This window comes from Pituophis catenifer, unplaced genomic scaffold, assembly GCF_029215685.1.
Source record: "Pituophis catenifer annectens isolate HBS135680 unplaced genomic scaffold, rPitCat1.0.hap2 SCAF_2, whole genome shotgun sequence".
Lineage (NCBI taxonomy): Eukaryota > Metazoa > Chordata > Lepidosauria > Squamata > Colubridae > Pituophis > Pituophis catenifer.
The window spans coordinates 16,174,853-16,197,732 of NW_027256882.1; the positions used below are offsets into that span (position 1 = coordinate 16,174,853).

A 22,880-nucleotide genomic window follows, 5' to 3' on the forward strand; every position below is an offset into this window, starting at 1 on the left:
GCCTTAATGGCCCATTGACAAAGGATGGGGGGCAGGGAGCTGCTTTGTCCGTAAAATATGCTTCTTCATTTCTCATCCAGGGAAACATAATATTCTGCCCCTTCCACATTTCCCAAAATATTTCACTCCTCCAGGAAAGGGGTGGGTGCTAACTTCCTACAGTCTATAATTCTTCTGATATAGTTATAATAGTTGTAGGATATTTATAATTTGTCTCTGGGTTTGTGAGCATTTGGGTAAGTTACATTTTTTAAGATAAGCATCTTCTCTTTTATACTAATTGGAACAAAACAAGATTTCTCTATACTTGCATAACCCAATAATATTTTATCTCTTTTCTCAATTTTCAATATCATTTTCTTTTGTTTCTCCTTTCTCAATTTGTGAGCCAATCATTTTCTTGGTTTATTTGTTTTGCATAGTTCAATTTAGTCACTTTTTCTCTCAAGTTTACAACAGTAGACAATTGTAAAAATTTAGATATACAATAATGTGATGAGGAATCCTAAATTACTATCTTAATTTTTTTTTTAAAAAATACAAGACTATATATTTATTTTATTTTTTTAATGCAAGATGATCCTTTGTGTTGAGATCTGGCCTCAGAATAATAATATAGCACTTGGGGATGAAGATGCAGCCTAGCAGTCCAGCACTGGAGGACAAGATGGAGAAGACCTGCACGGCCACCATATATTTCCCCTTAGTGCTCAGGTAGGCAGGCACAAAACTCACCCAGACACTGCAGAAGACCAGCATGCTGAAAGTGATCAGCTTGGCTTCATTGAAAGCCCCAGGGAGATTCCTGGCCAGGAAAGCCACTGTGAAGCAGATGCTGGCCAGGAAGCCCATGTAGCCCAGGGCTCCATAGAACATGGCTACAGACCTTTCATTGCATTGCAGGATGATCTCTCCAGACTGGGAGTGGAAGTCAGAGTCAGGGAAGGGGGGAGAGACTCCTAGCCAGATGGAGCAAATGAGAATTTGAATCCCAGAACAAGAAAGTACAAGGGAGTTGGCCAGAGTCTTCCCCAGCCACCTCCTCGTGGTGTTTCCCGGCTTTGTGGCCAGGAATGCCAAAACTACTGTGATTGTCTTGGCTAACACAGAGGAGACAGCAGTTGAGAAGACGATGCTGAAAACAGTTTGTCGGAGAAGACAAGTGGTTTTCCTTGGCTGGCCAATAAAGAGGAAAGAGGTCAGGAAGGAGAACAACAGGGAGATGAGGAGGATATACGAGAGGTCCCGATTGTTGGCCTTGACTAGTGGAGTTTCCAAGTGTTTTATGAAGATTGCTAAAACAAGCACTGTGGCTAAAGACAAGAAGAGGGCAAAGAAAGCCAGGATGATCCCCAGACGTCCTCTGTAGGATAGGAAAGTTATAACTTTGGGGATGCATTGATCTTGTTTCTTATTTGGATGCTGAGTCTCTGGACATTTGGTGCACACTTTTGCATCTACAAATGAGAGATGAGAGAAATATGATTTATCTTATTTATGTAATGTTGGCCTTTTCTCCTTCTGTCTACTTTCTCCTTCTGTCCACCATTATCATCTCTTCCATAAAGGCATCATGTAAAATTGGTAAATCCTGTCCATTTTGAGTTTTATATTTTCTGAGCAATGAATTTCATCCACAGCTGCTTTTACCTGAGAATCTGATGTACTTTAAAATGTTTTTTTTGTGTGTGTGACTATATTTTCAGCATATCAGAGTTTGTTGCAGAAAATCAAATCAAGAAAAGCACACACAGATAACCAATGCAGCAGGATTCATTAACTTCTCTTTACATACAATAGAACACATGAAAATAAATATACAATATTAACAGCAGAGTTCACAGGCAGAGGAGAGTTGCAGACTTGTTCAGACTAGTTTAGTTTTAGAGCTGAGCACAGAGCTAAACCACGCCCAGACTCCTTCCAGTTTCAGTTTCCAAAACAGCTCTCATTGGCTGATTTAATTGCTATGCCTATTCATTGGCTGACCTTGTTACCATGTCTTCCCAGTCGTGAATATTCTGACACAGCATTTTTCTCTTAATATGCCTAATATGCCCTCTTGAATTTGTGGACAAAGCTTGCTGAAATAATATCAGCATTGAATGTGCAAAGTTATGTCATTTTTCAAACAAAGGTCCCCATTTTTCTTCTAACAACTCTGCAGAGGTGATCAAAGGAAAAAGAGGAGCTGGGTGAGGAGCCATCTTTCTCCCAGATATTTTCTTACATTTCACTTCATAAAACTTGTTCTGGATCTTAAGGCGAGGAAGTCAAAAAAGAAAGATCAACGGAGAAAGCAGACTCTCCCGCTGACTCCTGTGAGAGACCACTGTGACCACTCCCACTGGTGGTACTTCTCCTTCACCCACCTTCTCCTTCACCCTGATCTGTCCCCGTACCCACACACACACAAACACAGCCAGCCGAGGGTTAAGGAAACACTTTGGAACGCACCCAGGTCTTATCTCCCACTTGGCAGCGATAGACACACCGTCTGCCAAATGCCTTTATTTTCACAAACAGAAAGATAAGGTACTTAACGTGCAAAAAGTCCAAGCAGAAATAATATTTCTCTCCGCAGTTCCGAACGAGGCTTTAGTGACTATCCAAGGTTTACTTTTGTTCGTCACAAGGATCCTTTGACCACTACCCTCTATTATATAGTCTCTGGGGTGTGGTCCAGTGACTCAGTTCTAATCCCTAGCACGCCTCCTAAGCTGCTGCAAACGTTTATCACGCCTTCGGAGGCGTGCGTCCAGGAATGATGTTTCTTCATCACTCTGATCCGAGCCAGCTGTCTCCCTACTGATCTCCTCTCCCTCGGCCGGCACCTGAGACAATGCCAGAGGGGAGGGGCCTGGAGAGGGAGGCCTGGCTGACTCCTCTTCCTCATGCTCGGAGCTTTCTTCCTCCGATGGGACAGGCTCAGAGGGCGGGGCCACAACACACCCACCTTCCTGAGTGGAGATGGTTCCTTCTGCACAAGGAACACAATCATAGCAGCAAAGGGGCTCCCCTTCCCGAGGCACCTTGACGAATCCTGGATGGCAGTTCTCCACACACTTGGATTCAGGGAGGGGCTAAGGAAAAAAATAGAAGGAACGTCAAGGGCAATGTGTAAGAAATGTGTTGGGTGCTTCATTGTTACTTCTGCCTATAGCCACTTGGTGGCTCTGTCTAAGATGACCTAGTCTTTGCTGGACAGAGATGGGTTATAGCACCATCTGTAGGGCCCCTGGCAGGAATTGTACAGATGGAAATAAGAATATCAAGGCAAAAGGGTCTGAAACATTTGTTAATCAGGAGCGAGAACATCTGGAAGTGGCTCAGACAGGCACCTCCTTATTTCACTGGAGTATCAGAAGGGGAGGCAGAGCAATAGAATTAGTCCTGCAAGATAATATCATTAGAGTCAATCTTCAAGAGAGTAATTTATTTATTTATTTCATTTGCCTTTCTCTGGGGTTGAAATGAATTGGGGGAAAAAAAATGTCCTTCACCTGATTTAGCCATTTGGGGAACATAATTGCATCTTGGTCAATGGTAAACATGGCTTCTGGCGATCCTTGCCTTGCCAGGCTCCCAAATTTTGCCCGGACAATTGACTTATTGGAAAACTGGACTGAACCTATGATGTCAAGATCAGCAGCCAGTTCTCTACTCTCATCCAAATATAATCCATCCAAGGAATTATTATTAAGCTTGTAAAGGAAGCTTTGCAAGGAATGGTGAAGCTAAAATAACAGACATGGGAGAAGAAGGAAAAGAGACAAGTTCGGGAATTCTGATAGGATAGTCTTGCCATATCCACAATCCCACATCTATAGTTACCATAGTAATTTAAAGCTTTTCCAGCTTACTTAAAATTGGCTGCAGCTCTGATAAGAGAGTTAACATTTGTGTTTCCATCTGGTTTTGATCACAGCATGTAATTGGGAATGTAATATAATCTTTGCTAAAGAAAATGATATCAAACAGAAAAATATATCTAGTGGGGATCCCACTAGTGGGGATCCAGAGAGCACTTTAGATTCACCTCAACAAATGTCTTGTCATAATTTGACCCCCACTTCAAGGATTCTGCTGAACTGAATTCTCAGAGTCTTGTGCGGTGGGAAAATACAATAGCTGCACTAGTGGAGTACATTAAATCAATCAATAAAAAGAAGGACAGGCATTCATTCATAAAATTCATGGCCTTTGCTATCTTGCTGGGATCAGACTTAAAGGCTTGTGTAATATAGAAAGCGGGGTGTGTGCCACCCATCTAAGACCAAAGGTGGCAATTCTCCCTGAGCTAACAAACCCCAAACCCAGAACCACTCGGTCTTGCAAGGTTTCAACCCGTTGCTCTCCATCCAGCCCCTAATAGCTTTCAGGCACTGTTAGAGGTTACATGATAGAAGGGTTCCAATCTCTCAGGGGCTGCCACAAAGAAGAGGGAGTCAAGCTATTCTCCAAAGCACCTGAGGGTAGGACTAGAAGCAATGGGTGGAAACTAACCCAGGAGAGAAGCAACTTAGAACTAAGAAGTAATTTCCTGACATTGAGAACAATTAATCAGTGGAACAACTTGCCTCCAGGAGTTGTGAATGCTCCAATGCTGGAAGTTTTAAAGAAAAGACTGGATAACCATTTGTCTGAAATGGTATGGAGTTTCCTGCCTAAGCAGGGGGTTGGACAAGAAGACCTTCCAACTCCGTTGTTCTATTCTATTCTATTCTATTCTATTCTATTCTATTCTATTCTATTCTATTCTATTCTATTCTATTCTATTCTATTCTATTGTCAGCGTTGGAAGCCATATTAACCCGGAAGCTTCCATGCTACCATCTTCTCATGTGTGGGAAAGTAGGAAGGGGGGATTTAGTAGAGGGCTTGTTTGTAGACATAGTAGCATTCTTCCTATCGGTCAAGGTCAGGGCGATCCGGAGAATCTGGAGAAGGAGTGGTCGGAGTGCTGAGTCGAGATGGGACGGATGTTGATTGGAGCATGTGATCGACTGAGGAGTGAGGGGATGGTTTTGGGGATTTTGATTTACCGAGGGAAAACCCTGACCTTTCAGGGTTTTCCCAAATGTGCCAGTTTACCTATTCTAGTAAAGAGAACTTTGGAAAATGCTTTCTTCCGTGTCTTTACTCGGAGTTGGGGTTTGGAACGCTGACATTCTATTCTATTCTATTCTATTCTATTCTATTCTATTCTATTCTATTCTATTCTATTCTATTCTATTCTATTCTATTCTATTCTATTCTATTCTACTAGATACATTTACAGTTAAAATCTTAGAAAAGAATGGTACCATAAGGTTATGCAAAGGGAATACCTGCCAGGGTTTCAACTCCCAAACAGTCAACTGATCTTTATCATCCTTCACTTTCCTCTTGGATCTGGATGAATATGCAGCACTTAAGGCTCTGGCCACACTCCAGATGGAGCGATAAATGATGTAGCTGTCGAGAGACAGGATTGTTTCAATCTCTTCTTGGGGCAGAGCTTTTGAGGTCTCTTTCTCTGAGCATCTTGTCCGGCCTTTCACGGACAAGCTATGCTTGGAATAGGAACAAGGAAACACTTTGTCCATAAAGTCTTTGATAGAGCTGAGAGTAGAATGAAAATCTCCACATTTGGCATTTCTGCCGGTCTGGATCAAGAAGGAAATATAGCCATAGATGGATGGATAAATCCGTGACATATACTGTAAATCAAAAGTAATATCCCACATAGCTGAAGTGATCCAGACCTTTCCAATTGTGGCTTCTATGCAGAATTCAATGATCTGTTGTGTTATGATTATTCCCACTGCAAAGGTATCAATCTCTCCAGAGTAAACCAAGACATTCACCTGTGTCCACTTACAAAATTGAGAAGTATCAGCCGTTAATTCATGGGCAGCCACAGGGACATTTTGGGATAAAACTACACAAATGCCATTCCTGACAAGCAAAGGAGTCAAATTTCTGATGAACGTCTCCCCACCATCAGAGTCTGGTGCAACCAGACCGACCAACACCCACCTAAAATGCTGGAGCAGTTTGATAATTGTGGGATACTGAGCTCCTTCTTTGGGGACCACTTGGTAGAAAAAAGGGAAGACAATTTTATCCCTCAGATCCTGTGAAACAAAAGTGTAACTGATCTGAAAAACAAAAGAGGTTTGAGCTGTATGTTGAGTCAAATCCAAGCCAAAATATTAGAAACTGAAATCTATGGTAAAAAAAAATACGTGGTTTTTCAGGGGTGAAATCCAAAATTTTTTCCTACTGGTTCTGTGGACATGGCTTGGTGGGCGTGGCAGGGGAAGGATATTGCAAAATCTCCATTCCCACTCCACTCCAGGGGAAGGATACTGCAAAATCTCCATTCCTTCCCCTCCTGGGGGAAGGATATTGCAAAATCTCCATTTCCACCCCTCTCCAGGGGAAGGATATTGCAAAATCTCCATTCCTTCCCTTCCTGGGGGAAGGATATTGCAAAATCTCCATTCCCACCCCACTCTGGGGCCAGCCAGAGGTGATATTTACTGGTTCTTTGAACTACTCAAAATTTCTGCTACCGGTTCTCCAGAACCTGCTGGATTTCACCCCTGTGGTTTTTATATGATAGAAGGATCTCAAAATTTCTTAGTAGACTATTTTCAGGAGACAGTTCCTATGGTTAGTCTACTCATAGGTTGGATCTCCTCCCACCTGGTCTTGAGTAGAAGATGTTTCTTCCTCAAACAGGAGGAACATAACTAGAATAGTGTTTTAGATCCTTTGTTCTCTGTGTGAATCCAGAGCCACTCCAATTGCAATATGCCTAATGTTTCCATGATCATAAGGTGCCCTTTCAAATTCATGGAGGATTCAGAGTACATTTAGCCCACACAAACACACACATACAAACCTGCGGAATTTTAGAAATGTCCAGCATATTTGTTATCTGGATGGCGATGTCAGTATTGGAGCCATCAAAAACAACTAAGGGTCTTGCATGCCTTCCGCATCTGTAGTTCGGAATATTTGCTTCTCCAGTGGAAAACAAATCCAGCAAAGCATCCAAAGTCATGGTTGTGCTGAAATAACTGTCATGGAGGTTGTAGCCCAGGGAGATGTTGGGTAACAGCTGGAGATCCTGGTTGATCTCCTGGATGGCAAAAAGGAAGGAGAGAATTTTCCAGGGAAACATGGATAGTTGGCTGAAAATATATGCATTTCACACCATCATTAATGAAAATATTCTCATTTTTGTATCTCTAAATACATAAGGAGTTTTAGACACAAGAATAACCCGCTAGCATGTCAAACTTCATGTTTAGTTTACTTTATTGTCATTGCACCTCATACAACAAAATTAAATGCCATCTTCAGTGTACATTATAACTATAAAAATAAAATGCAAACACATCTCCTTCACATTCTATACAATTGAATTGAAAAGTCCTGATATTGCATTAATATTGCACTATATAGTAGAATTCAAGATAGTGACTGCCCTGGGATAGAAGCTGCCCTGGGATTTTTCAGCCTATTTGTTCTTGTTTTTATTATCCTGTACCGTCTGCCAGATGGTAATAGTTCAAAAAAAGGTGCCCAGGATGAGATGGATTTTTAAGAACGTTTTGAACTTTCTCAAGGCAGCGGGAGCTATTAAGCTGTTCCAAGGAGGGGAGAGGGCAACCAATGATCCTTTGGCCAATGATGTTAACCTTCTGGAGCGCTGTCCTATCTGCCACTGTGCAATTGGCAAACCATACAGAGGTGTAGTAAGCTAAGATACTCTCTATGGTGTAGTGGTAGAAGATCACAAAAATGTCTGCAAAAGTAATAGTATGTAAAATCCAATACAGTACAATACAGTACAGTACAATACAATACAATACAATACAATACAATACAATACAATACAATACAATACAATACAATACAATACAATACAATACAATACAATACAATAATACGAAAGCAGGAAATAATCAGCCATACAGTTTAACCTTCTCATCACCATCACTTACCCAGTAACCTATATAAAATAGCTTTCTGAGCAAAATCTACGCAATCAAGTGAAGTAGTGAAAAGCACAATAAAATTAAATGTATTTGTACATAACTCTTATTAAACAGGAGGAAAATCATTGTAAAGGAGCTCTTTAAAACCAGAAGAGGAACTATATAATTTTGGATGTTCAGCCTTAGAATGTCCCTTGCATGATCCTGAAGAGACACCCAGAAGCTGGATATGTTTTCGGATGAACAGGAGGAGGAGGAAGTAGAGTCAGAGGCATCCGAGAATGATAGTCCTGGAGGATGTAATATCAGGAGGGTTGAAGTCAATGACTCCAGTTTGGGTGAGGGGGATCCAGCAAGCCCCAAAGACTCCTTACTTGCACCCACTGGTTGCTTCTTGGATCCTGAACTTCATCCACTTTGTCCAAAGCAAAGACAGGCTTTCAAGATCCAACAGCGGAGAATTGAGCTCCGTGGACCAGACAGCGTGGCCAAAAGGAAGCCCAGCAAAAGGGCCAACTCTAATGTGTAACACATCTCAACTGTGCACTGGGGTAGAGGCTCAGTTTGTTTAGTTCTTGGCCTCCTCCCTGGGCGAAAACACAAAGAGCAGCTTCTCAAGCCTCAGCATTGCAGTGTTTAGCTCACTGTGTCCTACTTCCAACCACAAATTCCATCTCAACAAGTCTCCTGTCTCCTCCACACACACATACCTTGAATTTGTTGCTTGATTATTGGATTCCTGGTCTAAACCCAAGTCCAGCCTGTTCACTATAATTTCCGTTGAGATGCTGGCAAAAACATTTTTCTCTCTCTCTCAGCAGAGAAAATAATACATGACCTCTAAGGTTCCTCCTTAGCCAAAAAGGATTGTGGACAACACCTAAAGGTTCAGTGTTGTATTTACATTGTAGAGAGAAAAAGAGCTTTGTTTGGATAAGTGATCATCCAGATGCTTCCAGGGAGAGAAGTCACCACCTTCTGAGCTGTGAAATAGGTCCTGTGCAGGGGTGGGTTCTAAATTTTTTTTACTACCGGTTCTGTGGGCGTGGCTTATTTTGTGGGCATAGCTTGATGATCATGTGACAATTATTTAGGATTTAGCAGAGGTACTGGTCTAGCAGGCTTTTAACTGCTTGCAGAGCTCTACCGATCTACCCATTTATTTTTGCAGGCACTGATCTACTCATGTATTTTTGCAGGCACTGGTCTACCCATGTATTTTTGCAGGCACTGGTCTACTCATGTATTTTTGCAGGCACTGATCTACTCATGTATTTTTGCAGGCACTGGTCTACTCATTTGTTTTCTTTTAACACTGATCAGCTGTAGGGTGGCCCTTTAAAGCCCCTCGGCAAGAGTTTAAACAGTTTTTTTCCATCTAGCCAGCAGCTGGGACTCAGGAGGCAGCAACAGATTGGGGGTGGGGCCAAATAAAAGGTAAGAATAACGTGGGGGGTGGGGTGGGGCGGGGGGGGGGGCAGAACCGGTTCGGTGACATATATCGTCACCGCTACCGGCTCAGTGGAACCATGCGGAACCGGGAGGAAACCACCACTGGCCCTATGCTTCCAAAGCTGTCCTAATGGTTAGAGCTCCTTTTCTCTTGAAATGTCCACCCCTCGCTCTCCGTCCTGCAAGGCTGGGCTGTCAGATATTGGGCAGCTATCCCATATCTCCATCTTCCCCTCTATTTCAGAAGAAAGAGAAGTCATTTTCAAATCTCCCCTATGGAATTTAGTTTCCACCCTAACTCTTATCATTTAACGATCAGACATAAGATGTGTGTGGAGGAGACCCACTCTGCCACTTCAATTAAGAGGACAGGAAAGCAAGCGGGTATCTCCTTCACATTTCAGAAACCTCAAAATTTAGAAGACTACGCAGGGGCTGATGCCTTTGTATTGGTGCAACCTAAACGTTTACCCCTAAGAACAACTGATCTTGAAAACCTGATCTAAGAGGGACCCTGAAAAGAGATATAGCTTTTGTGGCTTTGTTGACAAGTTAAGAAGAGCTATGGTTTTATTTATTTATTTTATTCATTTATTTTGTCAAGCACGTATTAGATAACAGATATAGGTATAAACATGGTTATGAATACATGAAATGGGTACAAATAAAAGGGGACATTAGGACAGGGATGGTAGGCACGTTGGTGCACTTATGCACGCCCCTTAAAGACCTCTTAGGAATGGGGAGAGGTCAACAGTAGACAGTCTAAGGTTAAAATGTTGGGGGTTTGGGGAAGAAACCACAGAGTCAAGTAGTGTATTCCAGGCACTGACCACTCTGTTGCTGAAGTCGTATTTCCTGCAATCAAGTTTGGTGTGGTTTACCTTAAGTTTGTATCTATTGTGTGCTTGTGTATTGTTGTGGTTGGAGCTGAAGTAGTCATTGATAGGTAGGACATTGTAGTGGATAATTTTATTGACTACGCCTAGGTCAGACCGAAGGCGGCGTAGATCTAAGTTGTCTAAACCCAAAATTCCAAGTCTGGTGGCATAAGGTATTCTGTTGCAAGCGGAGGAGTGGAGGACTCTTCTCGTGAAATATCTCTGGACTCTCTCAATTGTATTAATGTCTGATATGCAGTGTGGGTTCCAGACAGATGAGCTGTATTCCAGAATTGGTCTAGCAAATATTTTGTATGCTCTAGTTAGCAGTACAATATCACAAGAGAGGAAGCTACACAAGATTAGGTTAACAACTCTTAATGCCTTTTTAGCATTGTTGCTACAGTGGGTTCTGGCACTTAGATCATTAGAGATGAGTACTCCAAGGTCTCTCTCTCTCTCTCTCTCTCTCTCTCTCTCTCTCTCTCTCTCTCTCTCTCTCTCTCTCTCTCTCTCTCTCTCTCTCTCTCTCTCTCTCTCCTTTTAAACCTTGCTTCACAAATTCCACCCCTAATACAAGAAGATAGCAATGGATGAAAGATGGCAATAAAACTGGAGCTGTATGGATGTTAACAAAGACCAGCAGAGAAGCAGTTTCAGTGTACCTTGAGTGACTTACCGATAAGACTTTATAGAGGGGCTCCTGCTGAAATTGTATGGGAGGAAGGTTGCTTTCGTTACACCGATGACCCCACCCAGAAGAAGGTCTCCCGGCTTGTAATAATTCAGCGGGTCAACTTCATCCCTCTTCAGATTCAGGGGGCATTTCAAAGTGACTTTCTTATCAGCCGCATGAGGAAGCAGCATGAGAAGGAGAAGCAGGAGGACCATTTGTCTGCCTTAGTCAATCCTCTGCCTTGCAGCCTTTTGTCCTTTTTCAAACCATGCCAGAAACAGAAACCAACACCCTGTTTTCAAGGGTTGGAGAGTTTCCCCATTTTCCTAAGTCAAATGGGGTCCTGAGAATGCATCGTCCAAAGCGGAGAGGGGCAATTCATTGGCACAGAATATACTTGCTCTCCAACATACATGCGATTCTTTAGGCATACAGCATTTCTCATCTAGTATTCAGCTCTGTTTTTTAAGGATGATGTTTACATCCATAACTTTCCTTGGGAGCTGTTCCTTGAGGTCTGGCACAAGGGAATGAGCAAACAACTATGATTATGATAATGTGAAGGAGAAGAAGTTTCACTGTGAACTTTGTGGAACTCCATGCAGTTTAGGAAGTACTCAGACATGGCTTCAGACTTTAAGATGGGCTGTTGGCTAAAATGGAACAGTTTGGCCAACTTCTTGGAATCATACTATGGATGAGTTGGAAGGGATCTGTAGGTCAGATCACCTACAGACCGCCTAACCTCTTCTTGAGTCTCACCAGCTGGCACTGCTGGATCCCAGACTGTGCTGACTCTACCACACCATATGTGGCAGGCAGAGATTACAGGAGACAGGCATTCCCTCAAATGACTAGGCCCCATGCCATGGAGGATTTTATAGGTTATAATGAGCACCTTAAATTGCAACCAGAAGCCAAAGACAACCAGTGCAGCTCACAAAGCAGAGGTGTTACATGGCACACGTAGGTAATACTCATAACTGCCAGTGCCACTGAAGTCTGGACTATCTCCTGTAATCTCTGCCTGCCCCATATGCTGTGGTAGAGACTTAAAATATATCACAAATAGAACACCCCCAATCACATCATCTGAGAAGTATTTTATGTGCAGATACAAGGATTTCAGCTGCTGCTGTCAGAGCTGAATTGAGAAATAATACAATTAGATCTTTAGCTAAAGCCAAGGCATATATTACCTGACTCTGTTGTTACATCCCCAAACCCCCATAACTTTAACCTTACATTGTCTACTATTGACCTCACCCCTTTCCTAAGAGGTCAGTAACGGGTGTGCATAAGCGCACCAGCATGCCTACCGTCCCTGTCCTATTGTCTCCATTTATTCATATATTTATGTTTATTCTTATACCTGTTATCATGTACATGTTAGACAAACTAAATAAATGAAATGAAATAGCAATTTTGTTTATATGCCAGAAATATTTTAGTGGGACCGGAAGTCAGCAAACAGGCCATTTCTGAGGACCTCCAGGGGATGGGGAAGATGGTTTTCGCCCTGGGGAGAGCAAAAGACGGGCCTACAAGTCTCACCGGAAGTCAGCAAACAGGTTGTTTCTGGCATCCTAGAAAGGTTCTGGAGCCTGGGGAGGGTGAAAAAAGGGATGGCAAAAAGGTTAGCCATCACTGCCACAGAATTATTAAGGAGACAGGTTTCAGACCATCCTAAATAATTTTGAAGAAATCTGGCAACCTTTCACAGAGTCCAGGACATCGCTCATATCTATCCTCTCTTAAAGGGTTGCTTAAGTCAAATATTGGCTAACCTGCATAATGAACAAAAGAATTACCAACAGTTTAAAAACATATACTTGATGTAACTGGTCTCTCAGCAGAAGAAACCAGGAGGAGATGCTTCTCACTGAGGAAGGTGACTAACGAGAATGAACTGGGCAAAGAATTTAGTTCAAGCACAAATCCTGGCCTAGAGTTTAAAAAATTTCAGATTTCAGGCTACAGACACTTTTTTCAATTGAATCCAGGGCCTTGGGACCTAGTCAAGCCTGTCTGATTTATTTGGTCACTTTATCCCAAATCTGGAGGCATTTTGAATGGAGGCAATAAAGGAAACCCTAGAAAGAAAATCAACACAGAGAGATGTCTCGCATGATCCATTTCAAACGCAAACTTTATTCCCAATTCGACTCCGGCTATGAGTTAAGTGAAGGAGGGAAGGATTTTTCCCCCTTTCCCCTTCTCCTTAGTACTGTTTCTTCGAGGAAGAGAGGGAAGTTCAGGGAATGGATCACTAGGTCTCCTTGCTCCCCTGTTTGGGCCTCAGCTCCAAACCTTTCCCCACCATTGGATGTGGCAAAGCTAGTTCTCCTCTAGGCAGCTCCTGGAGAAGGTGGGCTCTCCCTGCAGCTCCCTAGTTAAGTCAGCATAGTGACGTTTCAGGAATATCCTCCTGACATTATCTAGCATATATTCTTTTCCCATTCACATGGCACAATGTCGAAAGCTTTCCATTTTGGGGATTAGAATATCAAGTGGCTTCTTTGGATAAAAGACCAATCTGGTATGAGGATATTTTCTTTGTCTTCCCTGGATCAAATATTCACAGAAGCTATTGAGCTTTCCAGATGCTGTTTTGCTGTTGGATCATTACTTTTCAGTTATGTTCAGAAAGGCTATTAGAGCAGTGATGTCGCAAGACCAAGTCCTGAAATTCTGAGGTCCAAATTCTATAATGTAATCTAACATGTGCAACATAACTAGTGTAGATCATTTAGAGTGTTGGAATCATGGAGGTTGGGGGGTGTCATCTGGTGTTCTTAACGTCTAGATTTACTGCCCTCATCTACTTTCTTTTTTTAAAATATTTTTTTTATTAGAAAACAGAAACAAACAAACAAGCAACAACAAAACTTACAAACAAGTAAACAAAAATCCATCTATACATCTTCTTATCAAACTTGTCGCATCGGTAATGTATATTCATATTTATACCTTTTTTCTTTTGTATTTTAACCCATTTCTTATATCCATATTCCTAATACATAGTCTCTCTATATTCTATTAATTAACATTTTAAATTTACTATTAACCTAAGTTGGTACTTGATTTCCTATCTATACTTTATATCTTCTCATTTATTTCCCTATCTTTTTTCTTTTTTATTCTCCAACCAATTATACCATTTCTCCCATACTAGATAATAATCCTTTTCTTCTTTTTCTTGTATTTCCTTTGTAAGTTTGTCCATTTCTGCACATTCCATAATTTTACTAATTACTCTATCCTCTGTTGGTATATCATTATTCTTCCAATTTTGGGCGAAGATTATTCGTGCTGCTGTTAATATATGGATGATTAAATATTTTATTTCTTTTTCATGTTGTCCTGTAATTATTCCTAATAGAAAAAATTCTGGCCTCATTTCTATTTTTTGGTGTATAATTTCTTCTATTTGCATTCTGATTATTTGCCAATATTGTTTTGTTTTCTGACAGGACCACCACATGTGGTAATAGGTTCCTTTTTAGAGTTTGTATTTCCAGTATATTGGGGAGGTATTTGGGAACATCCTCACCAGTCTAGCTAGTGGGAGGTGCCACCTATAGAACATTTTGTACATGTTTTCTTTTTTCCCATTTTTCCAATTCAATGCTATATGTGAAATTTTTTGCCCAAATTATCATATTTTCTTTATGGGTGGAGGGGTGGGGTGCCATCTGCTGCTCTTAGCATCTAGATTTACTGCCATCATCTACTTTCAAGAACAGGAGAGGGAAGGAGAGAAAGTGTTCAAAGATTTAGGTTTCCATATTCATCCCATCTTAGACAACATACACTTTCTCATTTTCTTTTGGGAAACGTGTCTCATGCTAAAATAACTTATTTTTAAAATTATTTTATTATTTCTTACCGTGTCCATCTCTGGCTGAATGAAAATTTGAATTATTCAGTTATTTCACTGTTTGAAGATTATATTGTATTTTAATTTGATAACCCTTAAACACTTCATATTTCTATTCATTTGTGTTTTAATAACCTTAATTGTCCAATTTATGGAAAGGAAGAATACAAGCACACCAAAAACGGCAATGAAAAATGAAACGTTATGAGCCTAAAAACAGTTTCACTATTATTTCCCTACTTTTATTATTAGGTGTTCCTTTGTATTTAGATCTGGCCTCAGGAGGAGGATGTAGCATTTGGGAAAGAAGATGCAGCCCAGCACCCCAGCACTGGAGGCCAAGATGGAGAAGATCTGCACGACTACCATAGACTTTCCTTTGGTGCTCAGGTAGGCGGGCAGGAAGGAGACCCAGACACTGCAGAAAACCAGCATGCTGAAAGTGATCAGCTTAGCTTCATTGAAGGCCCCAGGCAGGTTCCTTGCCAAAAAAGCCACAGTGAAGCAAATGGTGGCTAGGAAACACATATAGCCAAGGACAACATAAAACATGGTGATGGAGCCTTCATTGCATTGAAGGATGATCACCTCAGGTTGGGAGTGGAGGTCAGAGTCAGGGAATGGGGGAGAAATTCCCAGCCACAAAGCACAGATGACAACCTGGACACCAGAACCAGAAAGGATGATGGAGTTGGCCAAGCTCTTCCCCAACCACCTTCTCATCCTATTTCCTGGTTTCGAAGCCAGGAAGGCCAATACCACTGTGATCGTTTTGGCCAACACAGAAGACACAGCTATTGAGAAGACAATGCTGAAGACTGCTTGTCGGAGAAGGCAGGAAGCTTTCCTTGGTCGGCCAATAAAGAACAAGGAGGATAGGAAACAGAGTAGGAGGGAGACCAGGAGAGTGTAGGAGAGGTCCCGGTTGTTGGCTTTGACAATGGGAGTTTCTCGGTATTGAAGGAATATGATTAAAACAAAACCTGTGGTTAGGAACAAGATTAGGGCAAAGGAGATCAGGGTGATGCTGAGAGTTTCTTCATAGGACAGGAAAGTTATTCGTTTGGGGATACATTGGATTCGGTTCTCAGTTGGATATTGATCATCTGGGCACTGGGTGCATTTTTCAGTATCTGACAAAAGAGAAAGTAATTTTCCTTTTATAGTCTCTCCTTTCACATCTCAAGAAAGACCTTTGGATGACAACTGATATGAGAGACAGGAACTCCATAGCAAATCGTAAATAGGAGGCTGCATACATATATAAAACATTCGTCTGGCTGATCTTTTTAAAGCAAACTTTGGGCAGCTTTTTTTCCTTTGAGAATCACAACTGGATTTCATGTGTGTGTGTGTGTGTAATTTGTTTGTATTTCACTGTTTAATATCCAATAAAATTGAAACTATAAGATGGACAGGCTTAGTAGGGATCCTACTAATGAATCCATTATGTTGGTTTTGTTGAACCTGGGAGGATTGAACTGGGCTATAAGCAATATTTGTCTTTTACTTCTTAAAGCAGAAGTTAAAGTATTTGAGAGGAAAGAGGCAGATTTTATGCCTAGTAATGGTAAATTTAGTTTACATATCTCACACAGATATCCTCTTGATGGATTTTATGGTGAGTCCTCCATTTGTTATGTTTCTTAAACCCAAAAACTCTCCCTCTGTGATCCACCCAATTAGTTCTTTCTGCTTATGTGACCCTTTGAACTTAATAAAGATCGACTGATGGATTAATTGATTGAAATATTGGTTGCATGATTGATTGATGTATCATTGGCCTATAAAGTAAAGTTAGCTTGGATGAGAAAAAGCCATTAATCGGAAACAGGGGTGGTATCCTACCGGTTTAATAACTGGTTCGCTGAGCGCGCGCTGTGCTCAAGTGGTTCAGTTTGTGCATGTGTGCAGTTTGTAGAAAAGCGAACTTCCACATTGCTGAGAGCAAGGAAAACAATGCGGTAATCCACACTGCCGCCCCAATCAGCTGGGCTTCAGAAGCAGAAATATACTGGTAGAATCCCACCACTGACTTGAAACCATTTCTCTCATTTCAAAGAATTCAGATTTTCCTAGTAAAGGTAAGATGACAGGACACTTCTAAACTGACAAGTAGAAAAGAGACTTCCCCTGGCATAAGTAACATTGCAGAATCCAACATGTCCTCCTATCTCTTCCAATCTCATCCTTCAAGATCTTTTACTTATTCCTCCCATTATGGAAGAAAAACAGCAACATATTGAAAATTAAATGTGTCTTCAACATGCATCTCGATCTAGATGCTCTGGATGAATCCAGCATTCTTCCTCCAGAGTTACCCACCTTCCTGAGTGGAGATGGTCCCCTTTGGACAAGGAATGCAGTCGTAGCAGCAAACCGGCTCTCCTTCTCGAGCCTGCTTGACAAATCCAGGATGACAATTTTCCACACATTTGGATTGAGGGAAACTCTAAAGCAGGCAAATAAGGAATGCCAAAGAAAACATGTCAGGACTGACCACCCGTAGAGAATAGAGGTCAATGTAAACATTAGTCCAGTACACTATGGGCCTCACTTAGATGAATATAAAATTTCTAACTAATTCTAAATGAGTGTAAGAACTTGTGGTTTCTTCATTTAGTTCCTCACCTTTGCTTCTAGTAGATCCCTTTGCAACAAGGTACTTTTCTACTTATTAAAGTCTGGAAGGATTGAACTGAAAAAATATTTAAGCATTAAATGACAACCAGTGGCTTCCTCCTTAGTAAAATTGGTTTACTACCAATTCTAAATTTAAATTAAATTTATAAATCTATTAAAATTTTTACTCCATTAGATTGATTTTCAAAAAGTAAAACTGTGATTAAAAAACCATCTTCTCACTAGTAGGAGCTGCAAAAAATTCTCAAGGACTATATAAAACATTGTAAAGCCCTTTGAAAGGGGTTCAAAACAGTTTTCTACTAAAGCTACAAAACAAAAGATGCTTCCAAATAAGGGCTGTCAATCTTAAAGGGAATGTTATTTGTTTCTTTATATATTTATTTGCTCAAGTCATGTGGGTGCCATGCTGGTGAAATAAGACTAAAACTACCTCATTTCTGGAACTGTTGGGATGTAAGATCAGAGGTGGGCTGCTGAGGGTTCACAGGAGTTCGGGAGAACCTCCAAATCCCATTCCTGGCTGGCCCCACCCATCCCACTCTGCTGCTCCAAGGAGTCCCCATGCAGCCTGTTTTGGATGCAGGGAAGTTCAGGGAATGCATGAAGGCTTGGGGAAGGTGAAAAAAGGGCCTACAGTGTCTGGGGAGGCTATTTTCACCCTCCCAGAGGATTGAAACCCACCCCCCTGCTGTGGTGCACAAGGCCGACTAGGCCACGACCACCATGATCACACCCACCCAGCAACCGGGCAGAGAACCTCTTGCTAAAATTTTTGAAGCCCACCCCTGTGTAAAATGGACATGAGATCATGAGAAGGTGAGCTTCAAACAGTGTAAGTAAAGTACCTTTTGCCATTGGCAATACAGCAAAAAACATTAGACAGTATGGTAGTAAAAGGAAAGGAGAAAGAAAAAACGGAAATGACTTTAAATACTATGCAAAGCATGTTTTCGATGATACAGGAAACATTACAAAAAACACAAGAAAGATGGCAGAGAACCAGAAGGAAATGAGATTACTTCACACAGAAATAAAAAGTGAAATTGGAGAAGTTAGGGGAGAGATTAAAAATATGAATGATAGAATTGGAGACATACAACAATCAATAACCAAAAATGAACAAAGAATTAGGAAAGCAGAAGCTAAAATAGACTCAGTAGAGATGAAAGTAGAGAAAATGGAACAGAAAACAGCTCAAATAAACAAAGAATTGTCCGACTCCTTAGCAACTCTCGAGATGGAAAAAGCTTCATATTTTCTGCGGTTCCAAAATATATCAGAAGAGAAAGATGAAGATCTCGGTGGAAAAATGGCAGAGGTAATAGCAGAAATAACAGAAAAAGACAAGCTGGATATACAGGAACAAATAGATGAACCCTACCGTGTCCATACAAACTACATAAGAAGGCATCGGCTGGCAAGAGAAGTACACATTAAATTCTCAAAAAGATCAATTAGGGACGAGGTATATATGAAATCCAGAGGAGGGACGTTGACATACAAAGGCAAGGAAATTATAATCCTAAAACAAATACCACGAAGAATCAGGAATCAGAGACAACAATACCAGTTCCTAACAAACCAGTTGAATAGACACAAAACAGCCTTCAGATGGCTAATACTGGAAGGGATCCTGGCAACGTGGGAAGATAAAAAATACAAAATAGATACATTAGAGAAAGCAAGAGAGTTTTATGATTCACACTTTAATCAGGAAGATGACCAAGACAGTAAAGAGGAAATAGAAAATAGAAGTCAAGAAGAAGTTCAGCTAGAGGCAATACAAGAGAAGGAAGTAAGGACAAGACAAGAAAAAGAAAGAGAGGAGAGAGAAGGTTCGAGGACGAAAACACGGATGGAGACAAGTTTTTTGGATACAAAAAACCAGCTACATTAGACAATGGAAGAGTCCCTGAAACTTTTTTTGGTAAATATTAACGGCCTGAATGTACCAAAAAAAGAGATCCCAAACTTTTACAAAATTACAAAAAATAGGAGCGGATATGACGTGTCTTCAGGAAGTACATATAAAAAAAAGATACCAAAAAATTTTAGAAAATTCCAAATTAGGGAAATTATATACATCATTGACTTCAAAAAAGAATAGGGGAGTGGCGGTATACGTTAAAGATTGGATCCTTTCGAAATTAATATATGCAGACGAAGAGGGCAAAACAGTCATGATTGAATTATTATTGGAAAATAAGAAATTGCTGCTAGTAGTAAAACCGCCCTGAGTCCTGCTGGAGAAGGGCGGTATACAAATTAAAACGAACAAATAAATAAATTAAAAAAAAATATATGCACCGAATCAAAACCAACATGAATTTTTTAAGAGCATACACAATAAAATAGTTGAGCTGGAGCTGAAGAGATTTGTTTAATTGGCGATTATAATGCGATAGTAGACATGAAAAAGGATTATAAAACGGGTAAAAAGAACAAGAAAAAAAAAGAGACTCTCCCTAAAGAATTCTTCGATATGACCAGGGAACTAAATTTGAGAGATGTTTGGAGGGAAACTCATGAAGACCAGAACCAATTTACCTTCTACTCTCATCCCCACCAATACTGGTCCAGGATTGATATGGCGTGGATGACCACAAATATCAGAAATGGGGTGGATAATATAGAAATAGAAGCGAATCATTGGGCAGATCATAACCCAATTTTGGTAAATTGGAAGGAGTTAAAAGGTTTAGAAGATGGACAATGAATCAAAGAATTTGCAAACAAGTAGAATTTAAAGGAATGCTAGAAAAAGAATTAGACTTGTTCTTCAAAATAAAAAAGAAAGAGGGTATCTCTATCCAGAATACATGGGACACTGCAAAAGCGTATATAAGGGGCTTGATTATAGGTACACAGGGAGAAAGAACAAAGAAAGAAAACAACAGTTAAATAAACTCCAGGAAGATCTAAAAAATATAGAACATGAACTGCAACTACATCCCCAAAATAAAAAGATAAAGGAAGAGTGGAAAACAATAAAACATAATTTAAATTTGATGAACCAAAAAGAACTAGCACAGAAAATAAAAATGGCCAAGCAGAATTATTTCGAATTTGCGAACAAAACAGGAAGATGGCTGGCCTATAGTCTGAAAGAGAGTAGAGATAAAAGAATGATATACCAATTTAGAGATTCAAAGGGGGAAATTCATTAAAGCAGGAAAGGGAAAAAGAAATCATCCAGACATTTTATACTAATTTATACAAACAAGAAGAAGTAGAAGTAGAAAAAATAAAACAATACATACAAGGATTGGATATGCCTCCTATTACAGATGAACAAAGAGAAGTATTAAATAAACCGATAACTATGTTGGAATTGGATACAGCACTGAAAAAACTAAAAAACAACAAAACCCCGGGACCTGATGGACTTCCAGGAGAATTATATAAATCAGTGCAGGAAACAATAGGAGAGATTATGCTAGAGGTATATAATGAGGCCTTAGAGAAGGCAAGAATCCCACGGACCTGGACGGAGGCAATAATTACTATCATACCTAAAGAAGACACTGACCCTCAATTAATCCAGAATTATAGACCGATATCTCTACTAAACACAGGCTACAAAGTGTTCGCCATAATTATAGCAGAAAGACTTAAAAAGTATTGAACAATTACATTCATTGGGACCAAAATGGATTTCTACCAGGCCGCCAAATTAGGAATAATATGAGAGTGATAATAAATGTGCTTGAATATTATGAAGCCCAACCGGAGAAACAATCTGCGCTGGTTTTCCTTGATGCCCAAAAAGCATTCGATAATTTAAATTGGAAATTCCTAAAAGAACAGTTAAAGAATATGCAATTGGGGCCTAATTTGGAAAACATTATAGGGAAAATATACACAAAACAAACAGCGAAGGTAATTGTGAACGATGACATGACTGACCAATTTGACATAACAAAAGGGGTCAGACAAGGCTGTCCACTTTCCCCTCTGTTGTATATCTTATCTCTGGAGATCTTGTTAAAAAAAATTAGGGAGGACCAAGAGATTAAAGGATTAAAAGTGAGAAGAGAAGAATACAAGACCCAGGCTTTTGCCGATGATCTTGTACTCATAGCAGAAGAACCTCTAGAAGTAATACCAAAACTCCTTAAGAAAATAGAAGATTATGAAGAGGTGGCTGGTTTAAAGATAAATAGAAATATGGTGGTGGCGGTGCAGCAGACTATAGCCTGTTATTAACATTCAGCTGCCTGTAATTACTGCAAGTTCGAATCTCCCCAGGCTCAAGGTTGACTCAGCCTTCCATCCTTTCTAAGGTAGGTAAATTGAGGACCCAGTTTGTGGGGGCAATAAGCTGACTTTGTATAAAATATACAAAAGTATGAAGGCTATTGCTTAACGCATTGTAAGCCGCCCTGAGTCTCTGGAGAAAGGCGGCATATAAATCAATTGGGAAAAAAAAATTAAAAAAAATAAATCCAAATTACTAGTTAAAAATCTGACGAAAACTCAGGAGATAGATTTGGAGAAAAGTATACAAATTCAAGTGACTAATAAAATTAAATATTTAGGTATTTGGCTGTCACCAAGAACATCCTCTATAAAAGAAAATTATGATAAACTAATAACACAGATAAAAAAAGATCTGGATAATTGGAAAAGTTTACAAATCTCATTTATGGGAAGAATTTCCACTATCAAAATGAATATATTATCAAAATTGTTGTATTTGTTCCAGGTGGCTCCAATTAAATTAGAAAAAAAACTTTTTTGCAAATTTAAACAAGATTATTTCTAAATTTATTTGGCAGGGAAAGCGTCCACGAATAAAACTAAAATTACTCCAAGACTCTAAGGAAAGAGGAGGAACACCACTCCCGGATTGGGAACTTTATCACCAAGCGGCAGGACTAGTATGGGTTAAAGATTGGATGGAGTTGAGTAACAGTAGAATATTAACTATTGAAGGCCATGATCTACAAACGGGCTGGCATTCCTTTTTATGGGATGAAAAATACAAGTCACATACTTACTTCAAAAGACATACACTTAGAAATGCTTTATTATTAACTTGGTTAAAAACTAAAAAACAACAATATACAAAAATTCCGTCTTGGTTTTCACCCTCAGAAGCTTTAAAACACCCAAACCTAACTGAACCCAAAAATATACTGAGATACAAAGATCTAACTGACCACCAAGGAAAACTGAAATCCAAACAACAACTGGAAACAGAGTTAAATAGGGAAATTGACTGGTGGACCTTTTCATAGATACAATCCAAACGCAAGGAATATATAAAAACGTATCAAATATGTAAAGAGAAACAGGAATGAGATATCATCATATTAGATTCTGGAGAGAAATTAATCAGTAAAATTTAC

The 22,880-nt window shown here is 40.1% G+C and overlaps 1 protein-coding gene across 1 annotated transcript in view; it reads right to left on the reverse strand.

Moving 5' to 3' along the window:
- Positions 1 to 558: 558 nt before the first annotated feature.
- The window catches only part of LOC139309898 (vomeronasal type-2 receptor 26-like), a 29,222-nt gene continuing 6,900 nt past the window's right edge, over positions 559 to 22,880 (reverse strand). The window contains exons 3-9 of the mRNA XM_070934085.1: positions 17,209 to 17,335; positions 15,599 to 16,016; positions 6,893 to 7,184; positions 5,331 to 6,143; positions 3,504 to 3,737; positions 2,957 to 3,083; positions 559 to 1,457 (exon numbers count right to left, since the gene is read on the reverse strand). Coding sequence (XP_070790186.1) covers positions 559 to 1,457; positions 2,957 to 3,083; positions 3,504 to 3,737; positions 5,331 to 6,143; positions 6,893 to 7,184; positions 15,599 to 16,016; positions 17,209 to 17,335 — 2,910 coding nt within the window. The remainder of the gene's footprint in view (positions 1,458 to 2,956; positions 3,084 to 3,503; positions 3,738 to 5,330; positions 6,144 to 6,892; positions 7,185 to 15,598; positions 16,017 to 17,208; positions 17,336 to 22,880) is intronic.